A 17,516-nucleotide genomic window follows, 5' to 3' on the forward strand; every position below is an offset into this window, starting at 1 on the left:
TGTAACAGATTTTATTTTTAAAATAGTCTTTATTTCAAATCATATTCCAATAAAATACACTGTAAAAGTAACAAACAGTCTCTTAAAGGATAACAGATAAATAATCACAAGCCTGAAAAGATAAAAAAGTATCTGTGATACAAGTGTCATCGTAAAAGTCACTCACTTTCAAAATATAACAAAACTTTCTGATGTCACAGATTTTCGTAATGATTACCTGACAGCTCATCATGAGGTTAGGGGGGCTGTCTGCATTAGGGGCCATTGAAAAGATGGGATTGTGAAAGCACTCCTCCATGTGCTTTGAAACTCGGGATTCTAGCAGGTGCTTTAGAACGTCTGAAGTGACATTACGACTCTACAGTTGGAAGATTGTACAACATGTCAAGTTAATAAATTTAACACAAATGGTTATTTATATCAAATACCCCTTACCTTAGTATTAATGTATACACCGCACGGGCAAGATATAAAGATATTATTTATGGTCAAATTGTTCCTGAAAGACATCAGCGCAGAACTATTACTCAGCAGTCAAAGTCAAAATGTTAAAGAGAACCCTTTAATTTGAGATTCAGCTGACAGTAGTAATAATTCTGCCATTGTAAGTGATGAAAACATTTTCTAAATACTTACACATGACAAACAGGGCAAATTATATGCTCCACATCCTCATCCATTCCATCCACGACAGAAGATATATATTGTTGTTCAAACTGTACATTTTTCTCAAATTCCTCAATTATGGACATTTCTGTAACAGTTTACAAACAACATGTTGGCTTTAATTCTTGGAACTGGGGAAAATATATTTCATTATAAAGTTACTACCATGGGACAAAAGCTCCTGCTGGATTTCTTCAAGCACTGCCAGTTCGTCATATTCCTTCATAAGCATCTACGAAAGCAAAACAAACAGTGATCGGAGTGGAGTGGCCTCTGCCGTTTAACCGTCATTGTAACAGATTGATTCACTTCAAAGAAGGAGCTGATAGAGATTCTCCACTCAACCCAAGTTCCTACGCTCACCTATAGCGTTGAGTGTACCCAGAAAGAGTGGCGTCACATCCCTGGATGTGTCGTTCCTCTGGGGGAGCTGGAGAAGTGTGTGGAAAAGGAAGTCTCTGCCTAGAGTACAACCTATTTTAATGGCAATGTTGTGTAATTATGTATATGCCAATAACCCCCGGGTTTAGATCGATACATGCATGTTTTGTAATAGAGTTCGGGAATGTGATGTCACATTGCTAAGCATTATGGGATTAGCAGCAATTGTAAACTAATGGAGAAGATTTTAAAAGTTAAAATACTGGAGTTATTGTTCACATTAAAACACATGGACACCACAGTGTGTTAGATGCATTTACCAGCAGTAACCCAGCAGCTGATGGAGTTGTTCCATGGCTTTTTTTCTCCACTTTTTATACTGTTTTTGGCTAATGTTAGTCAATGGAAATGTATGCAAACAAGCTCCAAAGATGGCGGATCTCCATGGTAACTGTGGAGTTATTTGCAGTTTACTGTTCATGTTCCTGTGTCCTTTTCCTACATGTGTTGGTACACGTAACTTAAAATCCATTAAATATCAAGACAGCCACAATTAGTCAGGTAAAAAAATAAACAAATAAAAATCACCCCCATATTTAACAAAAGAATTTGGAAAGAAATGCTGGCATATGAAATCACACAGGATTAGGTGAAACTGACCCCTGCCATTCCATCGGACCCCCACAGAAGGGGCAGTGGGTGGTGGTTTTCTGCCTGCAGAGCGCTCCACTCCTCCTCCATCACCTCCTGGACGATAATGGACCCCGCTGAGCCCTTACACTGTGGGCTGTCCCCCATCTGTCGGTACCGCTCCAGCAGTTTGGAGCGGCTGTTCTTCAGTCTGTCCACACAGCGCTGACCAGGCACAGCAAAAACATAACACACGAGCATTAGCATAAACCGCTAACAAATCTTAAAAGTTCACCGCAAAGTCAAACGTTTAAAAGTTATTCCCAACCTTTCGGTATGTTTCTTTCCATGGCGGGGTGGTGGCCTTAAAAAGTGAACGGTGTCTAAATAAAGCATCCATTGCCCGGCGGTAAACTTGCTACTTCTTCTGTAATCAGACGGCAGCAAAAACAAAACAACCCATCTTTTAACCCCGCGCCTCGGAAGTTGAAGTGCGCGTTGCATTGTGGGTGATGTAGTTTTACAACAACATCATTAAAAATTCAACATAGTGGCTTTTATGACATGTCTCGCTGTATCCACTGCAGCCTGACTGTAGCACATATGCTTGCTTAGACGGACCTTGACCGTACTTGATGAAATTTCACTAAACACAGTGTTATATCCAATGTTGTGCTTGTTAATGGACACTGCCCTTTCCACACCAGTAGATGGCAGCATTGGCCGGAGCGGCTTTGCGCTAGGCAGCAGGTTACCTAAACAAACATGGCGGAGCAAGGAGCACAAGAGCAGTCAAAAATGACCCTCACAGCGGCACAAAAACAGCTTTTAACACGCCGAAAGGAACTGGACTTCTGGCAGAAACATGGGGCTCGTATACGGCGCCGTAACGTCTTGACGGGCCTCACCATCGGAGCCTTTGTCATCTCCATGTGTATCCTTCAGCTAAAGTCCCATCAACAACATACAGTGATAAGACGTATTAGTCTTTATTGTTATTCATGGTGTAAGCCACTTTTTGGTTAAATGTCCCTTACAATGGGGAGGTTTGGTGGATCTGATTTAGTCACACACAGCCAATGTGGGCTAGGTAGAAGCTTCCTACTGGTATTAAATATATTGTAAACTGACTCAAATAGAGCAATATAGTGCTGTGTGGTCCCTTTGATAAAAAAACAAAAACACCTCATTTGTAATTGATACAACAACTTGGATTATTTTTGAAACCCTTGCCAAGCGCTCTGTAAATGTATGCACCATTTACATTATTTGGGACTATTTCACAAAGATAGAATATGCCTGTTATGGATCTTTCTTTAACGTCTTGGTATGCAGTCAGCTACACCATTTTTTCAGTGAAACAGGAGAAGATCATGGATGAAATAGACGATGAAGCACGGATCCATATCATGCGAGGGCCTCGCACTGGAGCAAACTCTTAATTAAGAGGCTGCCACATGGCCAAAGGACTGTTCTGTTGTGCTACACTCACATGGTGATCATTGAACTATTATTGAGTATTTGTGTTAAACTCTGTGCTGCTCTGGTTGTAACGATGATCTTTTCCTGTGAGCGCTATTTAAATAAGAGGCTACAGCGATTCATCTTACTTCACATGTAAGATTAATGTTTAAGCTCTTGTAAAAAGTCAGACAAGAAAGATATATTGACAATGGACTAATGGATGCTGTAAATTTTCAGTCATGTATTAAAACCCTATTTGAAAGTTGTTGTAATAGAGCCTGTTTTTTTATTACACAGCGAGGAAGATATCAGAAAAATAAATTCCCTTTTTTTTTTTTTGTAAATACAAACCTTTACATATAAATTAGCCTTGGGTGTTTTGCCTCATTCAAATTTTAGACTATCCCAGAATGACCTACAGTCAATGCAAATAAAGGGATCAGATAGAACATTAAACACTGCCTGGTAGTAAGTATGTACAAGTCTCTTGAGTACTTACATCTTGAGAGAGATTTCAAACATGTATTCATAACATGTATTCATCCTCCAGTCAGGTGATTTTAACCATTAGCCTTCAGAGAAATTTCCTACAGGAGCTATAAAGACTGCCAAAACAATAAAGATAAACTAATATATTAATAAATCAATAAAATCATGTTCTATCCTAGCTCTAAATATTGTTTTCTCTATGTTTTGTGATGTTATATTGTCATCCAATCTGATTATTATTATGTTTTGCCCTTTGTTGCCAAGTACGGAGAGCTCTCTGCGTAGGCCTTCAAGTTAAGAGGTGGTTAAGGTGTACTTAACCATTAAGGGGCGCCATTTAACGGTCGTAAAAGAGTAAAATTCCTAGTTGTGAATCTGTTCAAAACAATGGCAATAAAACCTACTTGTGTCCTCTGCATTTGACCCATGCTTCGATACTAATGGGGGCAACCCAAAAGGAGCAGTGGGCGACAGCTGTGCAGCGCCCGGGGACCCATCTGTCGAGCCAGGCTGATGGTCAGAATCACCTGGCTGGAGGATTAACCTATTGTACATGTTTTTGGTTGGTGGGGGAAACCGGAGCACCTGTAGGAAAACCCATCCAGACACAGGGAGAAACATGCAAACTCCACACTGAAAGGCCTGAGCGGTCCGGGAATCGAACCCGTGCTCCATAAAAAAAAAAACGAACCCTTCAACCAATCAGAAGACTGGGATTACGGGGTTACACCCAGCCAGCTGGCCCAAGGTGACCTTAACGCATCTCATTGGACGAAACCAGCGAGCTGTGTTTTGAAATGAGGCAGTGCCACTATGGCCAAAACAACCCATGAGACTTAAAGGAATAGGCCACCGTTTTTACATACTGAGATGTGTTCTTACCTTAGCTATCTCAGTATGTAAAAACGGTGGCCTATTCCTTTAAGATCCTTATGGCTGAACTTTGGTGTAAAGAAAAGAGTTTTATTGTGGATACATATTTACATGTTTATCTTTATTCAAATAAGTATGACAATTCATTGAAATTAATGTATATATTAATTGTTTTGGCGGTCCTCCATAATAAAGTGCATCTTAACACTGATATGCACTCCTTTGAAGCACATTGGGTGGAAATGAGCCATGGAAATAAGCCGTGCTACACTGAAACATTCTGTTATTTTGACTATTTGCAAAGTGATGTGGCCCTATATGGCCGTCATCATCCGGCTGCTTTTCTGCATTGACTGTTTGGATTTGTTTGAGAACACCTGTACTGACTTATGAGCCACGCTACAACCCATTTCACCATGTCAACTGTTGTGTGAGGTGAGTAGTAAAACTGCAATTTTGGTGTAGTTTTTACAATTTTGCATGTTTTAGCGTTGGCCCTTTTTGAGGAGCTTAAGGTAGTTCACAATTAGCTGTTTTGTGAATGTTGGTTCAGCAGTCAAAAGTAGCGGGAAAAATAAGCTAAGATTTGTTTTTGGTCATAATCCATGAGAAGCACATACCATGTTTAAAATTAGTTTGGTTGGCTGCCTCTGTGTGTGCACACAGTAACATTGAACTGTAGCACTGTAAAAAACACACACAAAATAGGCTATACAAACTTATGATTAGGTTAGGTCAGGTTAGGTTGCTTTATTTGTACCCGTAGGTAAATTTGTCTTACACAGATAAACATCACATACATATTTAGATATATAGCTTGTAAGTGCTCAGGTACTTTGCCAAAGATACAACAGGCATTTAAGCCACTGGACAAAAACAAAGATAGGCGTGTCAAGGGTGATTAGATACTTGTTCATCAAGGAAATGGCAGCGGGAAGAAAGCTTTTCTTAAAACGGTTTGTATGGTTTATTGGCATTAAAAACCTACGCCCAGATGGAAGCAAACAAAACTTCAAAGGATGCTCAGTGTCTTTGGTGACTGTAGGACCCCACACACTCCACTGGTTGTCCCTTTATATATGTTATATCATGTGGGAGAGCACGTCTCCTGAAGTCAATGATCATATCTTTTGTTTATGCAACATTTAAGAGAAGATACGACTCATCACACCATTTGACAAGTCCTCAACAACTGGGCCATGCTGACTTTCATTTTTGTGAAGTAGACTTACAATAACCGAGTCATCTGCATATTTTAAGATGATTCTGGCTTCATGATCACTCTGATATAAGTGTACAATATAAACAACAAGGGTGAGAGAACCTCGGGGTGAGCTCGTCGAAACAGTGCGCTGGTCAGAGAGTTCACCATTAACTCTCACTCTTTGATTTCTCTAAAAAGTCAAGAACCCAATAATAAATACATGTTGTAATGGTTAAAATGCTTTTAACTTTCAGAATACAAACAATGTTGATCGATGCAGATACATTGAGGTTTAATGCATTATTTATCATTATCATCATATGCCATCTAACATTAAATAAAGAAGCTTTCTTTTGGATTTTAACCTCTGAAGTTTTCGATGACCAGGCCCCCCCTTCAAAAGTGAATCATGTTTATTTCAGGTACAGAAAATGAGGATTCTTCTGCTCCTTCTGCTGCTCAGTGTGGGGGCCTCAGCTTTGAAGAGGATCGTACACAGAATTGTTGAAGGAAAGTCTTGGTTTGAAGCTCAGGCCTACTGTCGACTGCACCACACAGACCTGCTGACCATCAGAAACCAGGCTGAGAATGACGAGATCAAGGACGAAGGCTGGATCGGTTTTCGATATAAACGTATAAGTTTGGGAAACTGGCAGTGGAAATGGTCCGATGGGCAGGATTACAACTTCTGGTCATGGGCTCCTGGTAATGCTTTGTTTTCATTCTTCCCTTAATTTAAAGATTACATGCAAAGACTCTAAATGAAACTAATAAAAGAAAAGAAATCTAGCATGCCTTTTAGGTAGCACAGTGCTCATATCTTTTTTTTTTTCAATAGGAGAGACATATGATTTCCAGCACTGTGGTTTGAAGATGCCAGGTGAGAGAGAACTGCACAGGCACCCTTGTGATTCTGAAGAACCCTTCTACTGCGTCCATGAAGTGATCTTAGTGGAAGAGCAGAAATCATGGGAGGAGGCTCTGTATTACTGCAGAGATCTGGCACAGCATCAACCAACAGCCTACACCGACCGCTACGGGCTGGCCTCTCCGATCTCTAATGTTTACTATGAAGATGTTTTTCAGGGTGGTTTCAAGAAGGTACAAAGTTATTACATCAATCCTTTTCACCATACTTCAGTGCTATATTTTGCTACTTTGTGTTTAATAGGTGTGGATTGGGCAGCGGTACCTGGGAGATCAGTGGCTGTGGCTCAACGGGCAACATTCTTATGACCATTTGCCAAACTGTCCCACCATTCACCGCTGTGGCACTTTGGAGAAGAACATCACCGCCAATATTGCCAACAGGAAATGTGATGTGGAGCTCTTTTTTCTCTGCATGAAAATCTGATGTTCCTAAACAAGACCAGGGCTATTTGTCACACTTTTTTTTATTTCTACAGTTCACTGATCATGCAAACATATTACACACGAGAGAGAAAAAGTGTCCCACCATTTATACCCCATGTGACAAATAACCCCTCGGTCCATGTGACAACTAACCCCGAGTGTCCATTTCATGAACAGTGTAAGCTAGCTAACAAACGGCTTTAGCGTGTTAGCTCTAAAACGGCTCAAATCAAAGCTAACGTCTCTGTCTTTCAGATCACTGTATTTGTTTATGGCACTAACAAAAGGAAAGCTCTCATCACAAAAACAACCCCATAAAAGCCATAAAAAAACAATTCACATGTATCCTCTCCTCATGTCTTCAGTTCAAATGAGGGAAATGATAATTGGAAGAGAAGAAGAATACCATTACATATATATCAGTACCAGCACACAGCGCCCTCTAGTGTGGCTATAAAAAACAATGTGACAAATAGCCCCGGTCTCCCCCAACTAATATACTTTGATCATCTTAAGTGTGGAGGCTTGAGATAAATAGATCAGCACAAAAATTGATTCCGTACACCATTGTAATAGACACAACCTCAGCATAGTGAGTTCAAGTCCTGGCTTTGATAAATTGTTGAATGTCTCTACTTGCTCTTCAGCCTCTTTGTCACTGTATCGCCTACTTGCAAAACAAAATATAAAGTTTTTTTCTGCTGTGACACCACTAAATACTTTGCATCTGTTCAGCTGATCTATGTTTTATTGATCAGACTCAGATACTCAAATACGATAAAGTGTTTAAAATGTCTCTCCGTGTCCAAATCCTTTACAGACTTTGCCTAAGTAAAATAAGAACAGCTTATTTTTGGTCTGTCTTTAACTGAGAAAAGAAGGAAACAGACCTGTATTCGGGTATTTTGGGCTCTCAGCATATTGTCATCAGCAAAACTGCAATGGACTGACAGATAATGCCTCAGAACATCCACAAAATTGTCAAACATTTTACACCGAGGGGAATAATAGGGAATGATTACTTAAAGGGACTTAGAATTATGTATTTTCTTCTAGCCTACATGTTCCAACAATGTCCTAATGTGTAGAATGAGCTCAGACCTGTTCACCACAACTGCCTCTAAAGTCACTCAAAAAGTTGTGACTTCGGGTCTGAATTGCCGTCATGCACGAGCTTAACATAGAAGGTGCAGTTACATGTATGACCTGAGGTGGCAGTCGTGAGCATACAATGGCCAACTTGCATCTAGCCCCTTTAATAGCAATGAAAAACACTGAGTTCTACTTTCATCGCTGGCCCTGCCCTCCTGTGAAATGAAATCTGCATTGGTCTTGAGCGTTTTTCAAGTTAAATGAGTATGTAAAATAGTGTTTCTGTAAGTCACGATAGGGGTTTACTATTGCACCGTCATGCGTCACTGACAACGATGAAAACCAAAATAACTAAATCCAGAGACAAAACTTAAACAAACCAGGGCTGACATAGACAATGACAAGACAAAGGACAAGGGAAACACAGGGGTATAAATACAGGAGGAAACAGGGCAAAGGTGAAACCCATCAGGGCGGGGCAGGCAGGTAATGAGGGAAGTAAAACAGAAAATCACAAAGACCAAAAAGACATGTCAGAATAAGACACCAAGAACAGATAAACAAAACAAACCAATGCTATGGCAACACCATGAAAAATATGACAATTTATTCACCTTAAACGGAGAACAAGGGGAAGTATTCTCTGCTCAAATCTGATGTTTAGACGATTGATTTGTGTAAAATGGCCAATGTTCATTTGCACCAACAAGTCAACACTGCACTGTTTCTCTGCGCGGCCTAAAAACGGCTTTGTTTTCGTGTAGTGACTGATTTTATGTGGACTTCTCCAGGCCCATGTTGACAGATAACTTCCGGAATAAGGTGAATACATATAAGAGCAAATGGAAACATTCCGATGATTAAATTCAGTCATCTCTTGCACATTAGGCAAAACAAACGCGGCCCCGTTCTTTTCTTTATTTGCTTTACCATTAATTCTAATGGTGATATTGGTTTGTGAAACACAGTGAAGCGAAACAACGGGCCAGGAACATAGTGATATAGTGATAGTGACATTTATTTGTGTCACATTTTGTCAAACCATTTCAACTTTGCATAAAACCTGCCAGAACTGTAGACAGGTCTTTCAAACTTGATGGATCCATGGATACCAGTTTTGCACATAGCCACTGTCTGTCAAAGAAGACATGCAGTCAAATTCAGTGATTTGTTTGCCTGCGAGGAGCTATTTCCCTGATGAGGATTACACAAGAGACTTAAGTTTCCATCTTTCTGGCCGTAGTTGGCTAAAAAGAAGACAATAACGATGCCTTCTTTGATCCTTCATCATATCACTCTTATACTTTCATGACATTGTGCAACTTAAAATACATTGGCTTTTTGTTGCTGTGAAAATATACGAGCTGAAGTCAGACAGCAGGCAAATGCTGCGCTTTGTTTGTCCATGACGCATGAACGATTGAAATGATCCAGATTAGATTTGTTGGCTTCCTCCTGGTCAGGGCTGGACTGGCTTCATTGACAACTCAAACTCAGTCTTAGCCCATTTAAATTCTGATCTCTTGCTTCATCATACGACAGCAAACACAAAATGATGAGACGGTTGTGCGCTTCTTGTACAGTATATTCCATTCAGTGTCTACATATAGTATGTTACATTTAGAAAGACATGGATGTTTTGACTATGTGAGCTGTACTTGTGTTGGCCTACTGTCTTTGTTTTCATGTTAAAGGACAAAAGAGTCCGAGTGTGGTCCAAATCCTGGAATAATCGAATCATTTTTTCATCAATCAATGCACCACGCAAATGTTGAAACAGCGTCAGCTCTCGACATGCCGACAATGCTTCATAAATAACCCATTTTACTATTTCGCCAATTTACTGCGTGATCGTTCTGATTTTGAATGACAGACATGAGGTCACTTTCCATACAGTATTCGAAATGTAATTGAGCCATAGGATGAGTTGTGATTGGGGCAGCCACTCTTAACCCTGTAAAGGAAAGATGGGGCTGACAATAAAGGTCTGTCAAGCACAAGACACAGTGAACGACTGAGAGAGAGGCCTTTTCTCATCTCCTGTTTCATCCTATTGGGGAGTGAATAAATTCTGTCTCAAATACAACACTAAAATAACAATGAGACTGCCTCCTTATGAATGATTTGCACCCATGAACTTCTGAACTTGCATTCCCTGCTTCGTCTTTTCCAACCATTGTTTTAAAAGTCTCAATACCATTTTTCACTTCCCACAGAGATGCTGACGCTGCTGGTCCCTTAAGCGCCACTCAAGCTGTGTTCACAGACAAGTTTGAGGGACAAAAAATATCTCTATTGTGTAATTGGGTTGTGGCACAATATACAATATCCCTCTCTCCCTTTGTCTTTTCTGTCATTGTAGTATTTACTCTCCACAGTTAATGAGCAAAAAACGCAACTTGCTACGACACCTGCAGTGGCACTTATGGCCTCTAGGGGCATGAGTTACTTAGTACTGCTTGGGTGTGGTTTAGTTTACTAAGTCCTGAGAATATTTATTCATTTATTTTGGTCTGCAAAATAATTTCCTCATATAGGGGTAAATGAACCTTTGGAAAACTAACTAAAATATGAGCTTTGGTTATAGGTTATATATTTCAGTTGGAGGGAGGTGCCAAAATAACGTATAAGAGAAACTTTTCCGAAAAGAAAAATGGCCAAATGTTTTCCCTGATCATTAGTTAGTGATTGAATTCAGAGGCAGGCCGGGTAGTACTCAGTTACATTTACTCAAAAACATGTACTCGAGTAACTGTTTGAAGAAATTGTACTGCTTTGAGTAGTTTCATCATACCGTACTTTTTTCTTCTAGCTGCTTAAGTAAAATTATAGTGAAATTTGTTACTTAGTAAATATTTAAGTGGCAAATGATTATTAAAATAGATCAAGATTGTCTTATGCACTTTGCATTGATTTATGCACTTTAATGTCACTTTCTGGGAATTTTCTGTGGAAATATCTTGAATTCCACATGATTTTGTTTCACGCAAGTTATGGCGTCATTGAAAATAAATCTGACTTTTTCGCTTAAACAGTTACTCACAATTAAACTATAGGCTCTTTAGATGTCACCTGAACACAACACAAACCTCGAAAATACACAAATGTAAAACTTCGTCACAGATGCAAAAGGAAGTAAAGCTGCCATATTCAAAACTCCTTAATTCTGGAGATGCCAGACAGGTTAAACCCTCTTTACATAAACTTATCCAGAGAGGCATAGCTGCTGTGATTGGTGATTATATACAATATTATTAGTCCAATCAATCCAACCCACTGGACTTCCCATCAGAAGCTCTTTTAACAGGCTGCGTTTTTCACATCAACAATCACCATATACATCACAGCAGCCTGTATGTGGAGAAGTTCATCACATCATCCAGGAAACTCTTAATTGAATAATTCCATTGTGGCAGCTTTACTTATTTTTCTATCGTTTACATAGGTAAGGTTTGAATTTCAGCATGTACGTACTCATTTCTGATGTGGTCATTTATTCTTTCTGCATATATCCAAAACAAACAAAGGATTCTTTTTATCATTCCACATTGTTCACAAGGTGTTGAGGATGCAGCTTCTTCTGTCTCTCCTCTGTGCGATGGGAGCCACAGCCAAACTAATTCTGATATACCAGGAGCAATCTTTAAACTGGTTTGATGCTCAGGCCTACTGCAGGCGGCACCGCATGGACTTGGTCACTATTCGAGATGATGCAGACAATGGTAAAATCGTCCAGGACGGTTGGCTGGGCTTGTATCGCAGCGATTCTTACTCCCGCTGGAAATGGTCCAAAGGAGACGAGGCAAACAACTTCACTATTTCATGGGTTGGAGGTAAGTGACTTTTGTCTCTTTTGTTTCGCGGCACAATGCTTTTCCTGCGCATTCTTTCATTTGTAGATGACCCAGACTTTGGCGAAGACTGTGTGAAAAAGGAACCGCGAGATCTAGGAAGATGGAGAACAAAATTCTGTCACGAGCAGTACAGTTTCTACTGCGCTAATGAAACATTGTCTTTGGTGAAGGAGAGAAAGACCTGGGAGGAGGCGCTTGTACACTGCAGAGCTATGGAGGTGATTGCTCCAGCTGCCTACAATAACCACAGCTACGACCTGGCCTCTCTGGTGACCACTGAAGACCACTACTATGCCGCAGAGATGAGTCAAACTGCGGAAACTGACCAGGTGGGACAGAGGCACTGACTGTGGTTGTGCAGGGGATTTTCAGTGCTTCAATTGCATGTGTGTTTGTAGGTGTGGACTGGACTGAGGTTCCTGGGAGATCAGTGGATGTGGGTCGGTGGAGAGGACGGCTATCATGGTGATATTAACAGTTGTCCTGCTGTTAACCACTGTGCTGCACTGGATACAAACTCCCTCGAGCTCAGCATAAGGCAGTGTGATGAAAGAAAGAACTTCCTCTGCACCAAGAGACCTGCAGCAGTTTAGAGATACAGTATTCACAATTACTTTATGTATATGTATGTGCATGTATGTAGTATTCATGTATGAGCCGTATCCAAAAATGGGCTCTTAATTTTTATACGTATAGGCCTATACCTATACATAAGCACATACTAGGTCTATATGTACAACTTTAATGAGTATGTGACTATGAATAAATGAATGAATAAATCCGGTGAGTTGAATTGCTTAATATATAAACATTTACTATTGAAGGGAGAATATTCAAATATCTTTTGGGGGTGTTTTTGTTGAAAAACAAACCATCTACAGCTACTACACAGGATTATTTTGCAGCCTGCTCATTGTCCTCCGTACATTTTGGATGCACGTTGTTTGACCGCTCCGGAGAAGAACAAGTGTTTCGAAGTCTACGATACAGGCGTTTACTTCAAAGGTGACAAAGTAAGACTGATTTCCAAAGCAAACTAAAATTTTAATGCTGTTTCAAAATCATTAGCAGGCAAACAGATGATGTAGAAATGAACCCTTCTCCATAGAAGACATTAATGTTTAAACTTGAAACTACATGAGCTGGATGCCTCATCTCCTCTCTCTGCTCTGGATGTGTACAGTATATACTAATAGGCTGATTACTATCAAGGCTTTCTAAGCGGAACTTTTTGGCTTGACTTGGCCAAAAGGCAGGCTGCACAATGTAGGTTTCACACATAAAGACAGAGGAACAGCTCTTATGAAGAAAACATAACCTTCAAGTGACTTCTAAAGAACAAAAAGCGTTTTATGCAAATGATTTTAGTTCATCCTTAACATCATTAGGCAATTTTCATAATAGCCGAGTCAGGCTGCTGGGATTGGTCCAGTAAGCATTTTCTGCACAATATAAAAAAGTTGCACTAGCAAAGGGCGTCACATGAAGAATCCACATTCAGCTCATAATCAGAGGTGGTAGTTGAAGGTAAGTGAGTTTAACATTACAGATTGTGCCAGCAGCATTGAAGGATGGATGAGTCGTCAATTACAATTTCCCTCAAGGACAAAACCTTACCTTATTTTAATTTGAACAATATATGCTCAAACTAACAAAAAACACAAAACAAACGGACAAAAGTGGAACATGTGTAATATTTGGTTAGTTGTACATACATATTTTGCTCAACATTTTATCAACAACTGGGAAGTTATTAGTGATATGATTATGATTATTATTCCATGTTATATTCATTCTCACTCCTTTGTTTTTGTCTCTTGCGGCTGTCCGCCTTGGACAGGATGGTTCTCCTCCTCCTCTCTCTGCTCTGGGTGATGGGAGCCATGAGTCTACGAGGAATTGTACATATTTCTCAGTCGCTCACCTGGCCTGAAGCTCAGAACTACTGCAGGCAGCACCACACTGACCTGGTCACCATCAGGACTGAAGGAGACAATAACGACATCACACAGGACAGCTGGCTCGGTTTGTATCGCGAGAATTCAAGTGCTCCCTGGAAATGGTCTGGAGGAGATGAGCCTAAATATAGTGTTCGCTGGGAAGGAAGTAAGTGTTTCACTTCAAGTCATGTGGCTACAGAAATAGGATGGATATGGCATAAAATTGCAAAGAGTTAATAAAAAGTGATATAAAAGACTATGCCAAATATATTGATAAGATTCGTTTTACTGAATACCTATCAGAGTGCTGATAAGCTCTATGCCTTTTCTACATTTTCTAGGTCACCCAAAAGCTGATGAGAACTGTGTTTACAAGAATGTAGGTGACAACGGAGAATGGAGGAGCGAAGAATGTGACCAACAAAATGAATTCTTCTGTGTTGAAGAATGGGTGTATTTAGTGAAAGAGAGAAAGCCGTGGGAGGAGGCACTTGCATACTGCAGAGCTTATGAGGTGATCGACCCAACTGTCTACAACAACCACAGCTATGACCTGGTTTCTCTCATGACTCCTGAGGACCACAACATCGCCAGAGCGATTAGTCAAACAGCGGAAACAGAACAAGTGAGAAAAGGCAGTCTCGGCATGTGATTCCAAAGGTGATTTTCGATTTCTAAAGGCCTATGTGTTTGCAGGTGTGGACTGGACTGAGGTTCCTGGGAGATCAGTGGACGTGGGTCGGCGGAGGGCAAGTCCAGTATGATATTAAGAGTTATCCTGCTGTTAACCGCTGTGGTGCATTGGATAAAAACTCCACCCAGCTCTACAGTTTAGGGAAATGTCATGAAAGAAAGAACTTTCTCTGCTACAAGAGACCTGCAGCTGTTTAGAAATACAGAGGGACATTTCCTCTTGTCATCAGTTTTCATTCATTTACCTGCCAAGGATCAGGGACCAATCTCCCTATTGCTAAATTCCCCTCCCAATCAAACCCACTACCAAATAAACAAGCTTTGTAATTGCATATTTTATATTTTTCTGTCCACCCTTAGTGGCAATATGCATGTGTTACTGTTGCCAACGTTAAAATAAAAAAGGCATCTGGACCGGGGTGAAATTCTTCTGGTTAGTAACTGTTTCACATACATCACATTCACATAGAGAATAAATAAAACAGTCAAGTAAAAAGTGAAAAATAAGAGCTCCTCCAACACTTTCCAACACACTCACAAATGTAGGATGGAATAGACACTTTTCAATCTGATGTATTTGTACTAGCCACCATCAGGAGGACTGAAGTAGAGCTATTGGTAACAACAAAAGGTTCAACGCCCCTACTCTCAGCTGAACACTGCTCGTAAACAAAAAATCGCTTCACTGACCCATTTTACAAACCATCTTCTTTCTTTGGTCAACTGTCCACTGTTCACTGTCATCAAAGGAGCGCCTTATGGCTTTAACATGGACATGGGCTGCAGACTGAGGGCTGCTCGAGCTTTCTCTGCGGTGTTGGTAGAGCCTCTTCTGCAAAAGTCTTTAGTGTCGCTGATAAAGCTTCTTGGATGAGAGGCGAAACGTATTTCGTATTTCGTGTATTTCTAATTTCCTATGAATTGCGCTACACTTATTTCTTCAGATTAACGTTGATTGAGATTAGCACTCTCTTGTGTTTTGTATTGTTATTTGCTCACACCTCACACATGTTTTAGTTAGATATCGTCAAGAATCCAGGGGAAAAGACCTATATCATGCAAAATCGAAAAACACCCCCAGAGTGGTTTCTGGCTTCATTCACACAGTGCTAAGCAATTCTCCTGAATCTTCTCCTGGAAAATGTCTGACTTGTGACACTCTGACGTTTTTTTACGCTATAGTGTTGCACTGAAGGATGTGAAGAAGGAGCTCTTTCTAACCTACTCTGGACACGCCTGTTCTTTTTTCTTACCTAACGATCGATCAGTCAATCAATCAATCAATCAATCAATCAATCAATCAATCAATCAATCAATCAATCAAAGTTTATTTATACAGCACTTCACAGAAAGATAAAACACATTTTAAAAACACCAAATAATGACAACCTAGACACAATTCAGCGTGCTCTAAGTATTAAAAGCAAGTTTGAAAAGATGAGTCTTTAATCTCACAGGTCCGTGAGAACACGCAGACTGAGGGGCAGCTGTTCCACAGTTTCGGCGCAGCAACCACAAAGGAACGATCGCCCCACTGCTTGTACTGGGACCTGGGCACGTCCAGAACCATCTGATTGGCAGACCGGAGAGCTCTGCTGGGGCGATGTCAGCAACTCAGTTAGATATGATGGAGCGAGACCATGGAGGGCTTTAAAAACAAGCGTCAACATTTTAAAATCAATCTGAAAACGGTCCGGGAGCCAGTGCTGGGAGGACAGGAGTGATGTGGCTGTGTCTGGATGAACCGGTGAGAAGACGGGCTGCTGCATTCTGCACTAACTGTAACCGGTGGAGTGACGACTGTGGGAGGCCAGAGTAGAGAGCATTGCATTAGTTCAACCGAGAACTGATGAATGCGTGGGTCGCCTTCTCTGGGTAACGATAATGTCAGAGAAAATGTCGGAGAAAAGCGCGTTTGGCTACGAGAGCTGCAGAACTTTATTCAACCTTCCTAAAGAAGAGGCTTATCGCTAGAAGGTGGAATTTCTTTTCCGAGATTTGGCGACTATCAACCAAAATAGTGTTTTTCTGTGACTGTCTCTTGATGAATGCTTGAACCTTCGCCAGAATCAAAGTAGATTAACTTTTATAACGAACACGAGTCCCATAATGTAAACACCCGATGGAGCAGCTAGGACAGAGCAGCGAGTCAATCAAAACGCGCTAGCTTGTGTGTTAGCCATTTACGAAGCTGTGTTGCAGATGTCAACTCCTTATAACTGCATTGTGAAGTAACGTCTCTTATTGCTGTGATATTTATTTTACTGCTAATTGTGTATGGGCGGATAAACTCAGAGAGAGGGGGTGGAGTTAACGGAATCGAAGCATCGTGTCTTCAGGGTTTGCAAAATACCGCCAGAAAATACTTTTCTCACCCAAAAAAAATTCTCACAAAATATAGTACTCCATAGTGGTAGAGGTATATATCATATAAATGCCTAAACTGGGATGGCTGAAATAGCATGATACAGATCCTTTACGGATTAAGTGTGCTGTTTATGTGCTGTGATGCAAATGCAAAAGAAATGTCTTGAAAAAACTCCTGAACTTGAGTAAACCTGAGTCGGATGGACCGTGATTGGTGCTGTGAGCATTGTTTTGAACATATGAAAATCTGCAGTCAAATGTGTTATGAGAAAAAAGCCCTATGAGAATACCATACACACGCTGTAAGATCAGAGGTGATCCATTTTCACTGGAGGTAAGTTGACTAAACATTTTGTGCTTTAGGCTCACTCACATTGTCTCTTACACTAATTTAACTTCCCTGCGTTCACCTGCTATGTCTAAATGTTTACTTGTTGAATGCATCAGTGAGATAATTCGTCTTTTTATCCACAAGGGTGGCAGAGGCTCAAAACGTAGAGCAGATCATCT

At 40.5% G+C, this 17,516-nt stretch overlaps 2 protein-coding genes across 2 annotated transcripts; one reads left to right on the top strand and one right to left on the bottom strand.

Annotated features, from left to right (window-relative positions):
* Window positions 1-10: 10 nt before the first annotated feature.
* rpain (RPA interacting protein) lies at window positions 11-2,167 on the bottom strand. The gene is made up of 7 exons (XM_079564690.1): window positions 2,006-2,167; window positions 1,708-1,902; window positions 832-898; window positions 637-754; window positions 436-499; window positions 218-358; window positions 11-112 (listed from the first exon to the last, which is right to left on the bottom strand). Exons 1-7 carry the CDS (start codon window positions 2,075-2,077, stop codon window positions 83-85), a joined length of 687 nt encoding a protein of 228 aa, XP_079420816.1. The 5' UTR covers window positions 2,078-2,167; the 3' UTR covers window positions 11-82.
* Window positions 2,168-2,411: 244 nt separating this feature from the next.
* coa3b (cytochrome C oxidase assembly factor 3b) lies at window positions 2,412-3,348 on the top strand. Its single transcript, XM_079565006.1, has 2 exons — window positions 2,412-2,611; window positions 3,013-3,348. The coding sequence occupies exons 1-2, from the start codon at window positions 2,443-2,445 to the stop codon at window positions 3,117-3,119; spliced, it is 276 nt and encodes a 91-aa protein (XP_079421132.1). The 5' UTR covers window positions 2,412-2,442; the 3' UTR covers window positions 3,120-3,348.
* Window positions 3,349-17,516: the final 14,168 nt, after the last annotated feature.

This window comes from Gobius niger, assembly GCF_951799975.1.
Source record: "Gobius niger genome assembly, chromosome: 10".
In the NCBI taxonomy this organism is placed as follows: Eukaryota; Metazoa; Chordata; class Actinopteri; order Gobiiformes; family Gobiidae; genus Gobius; species Gobius niger.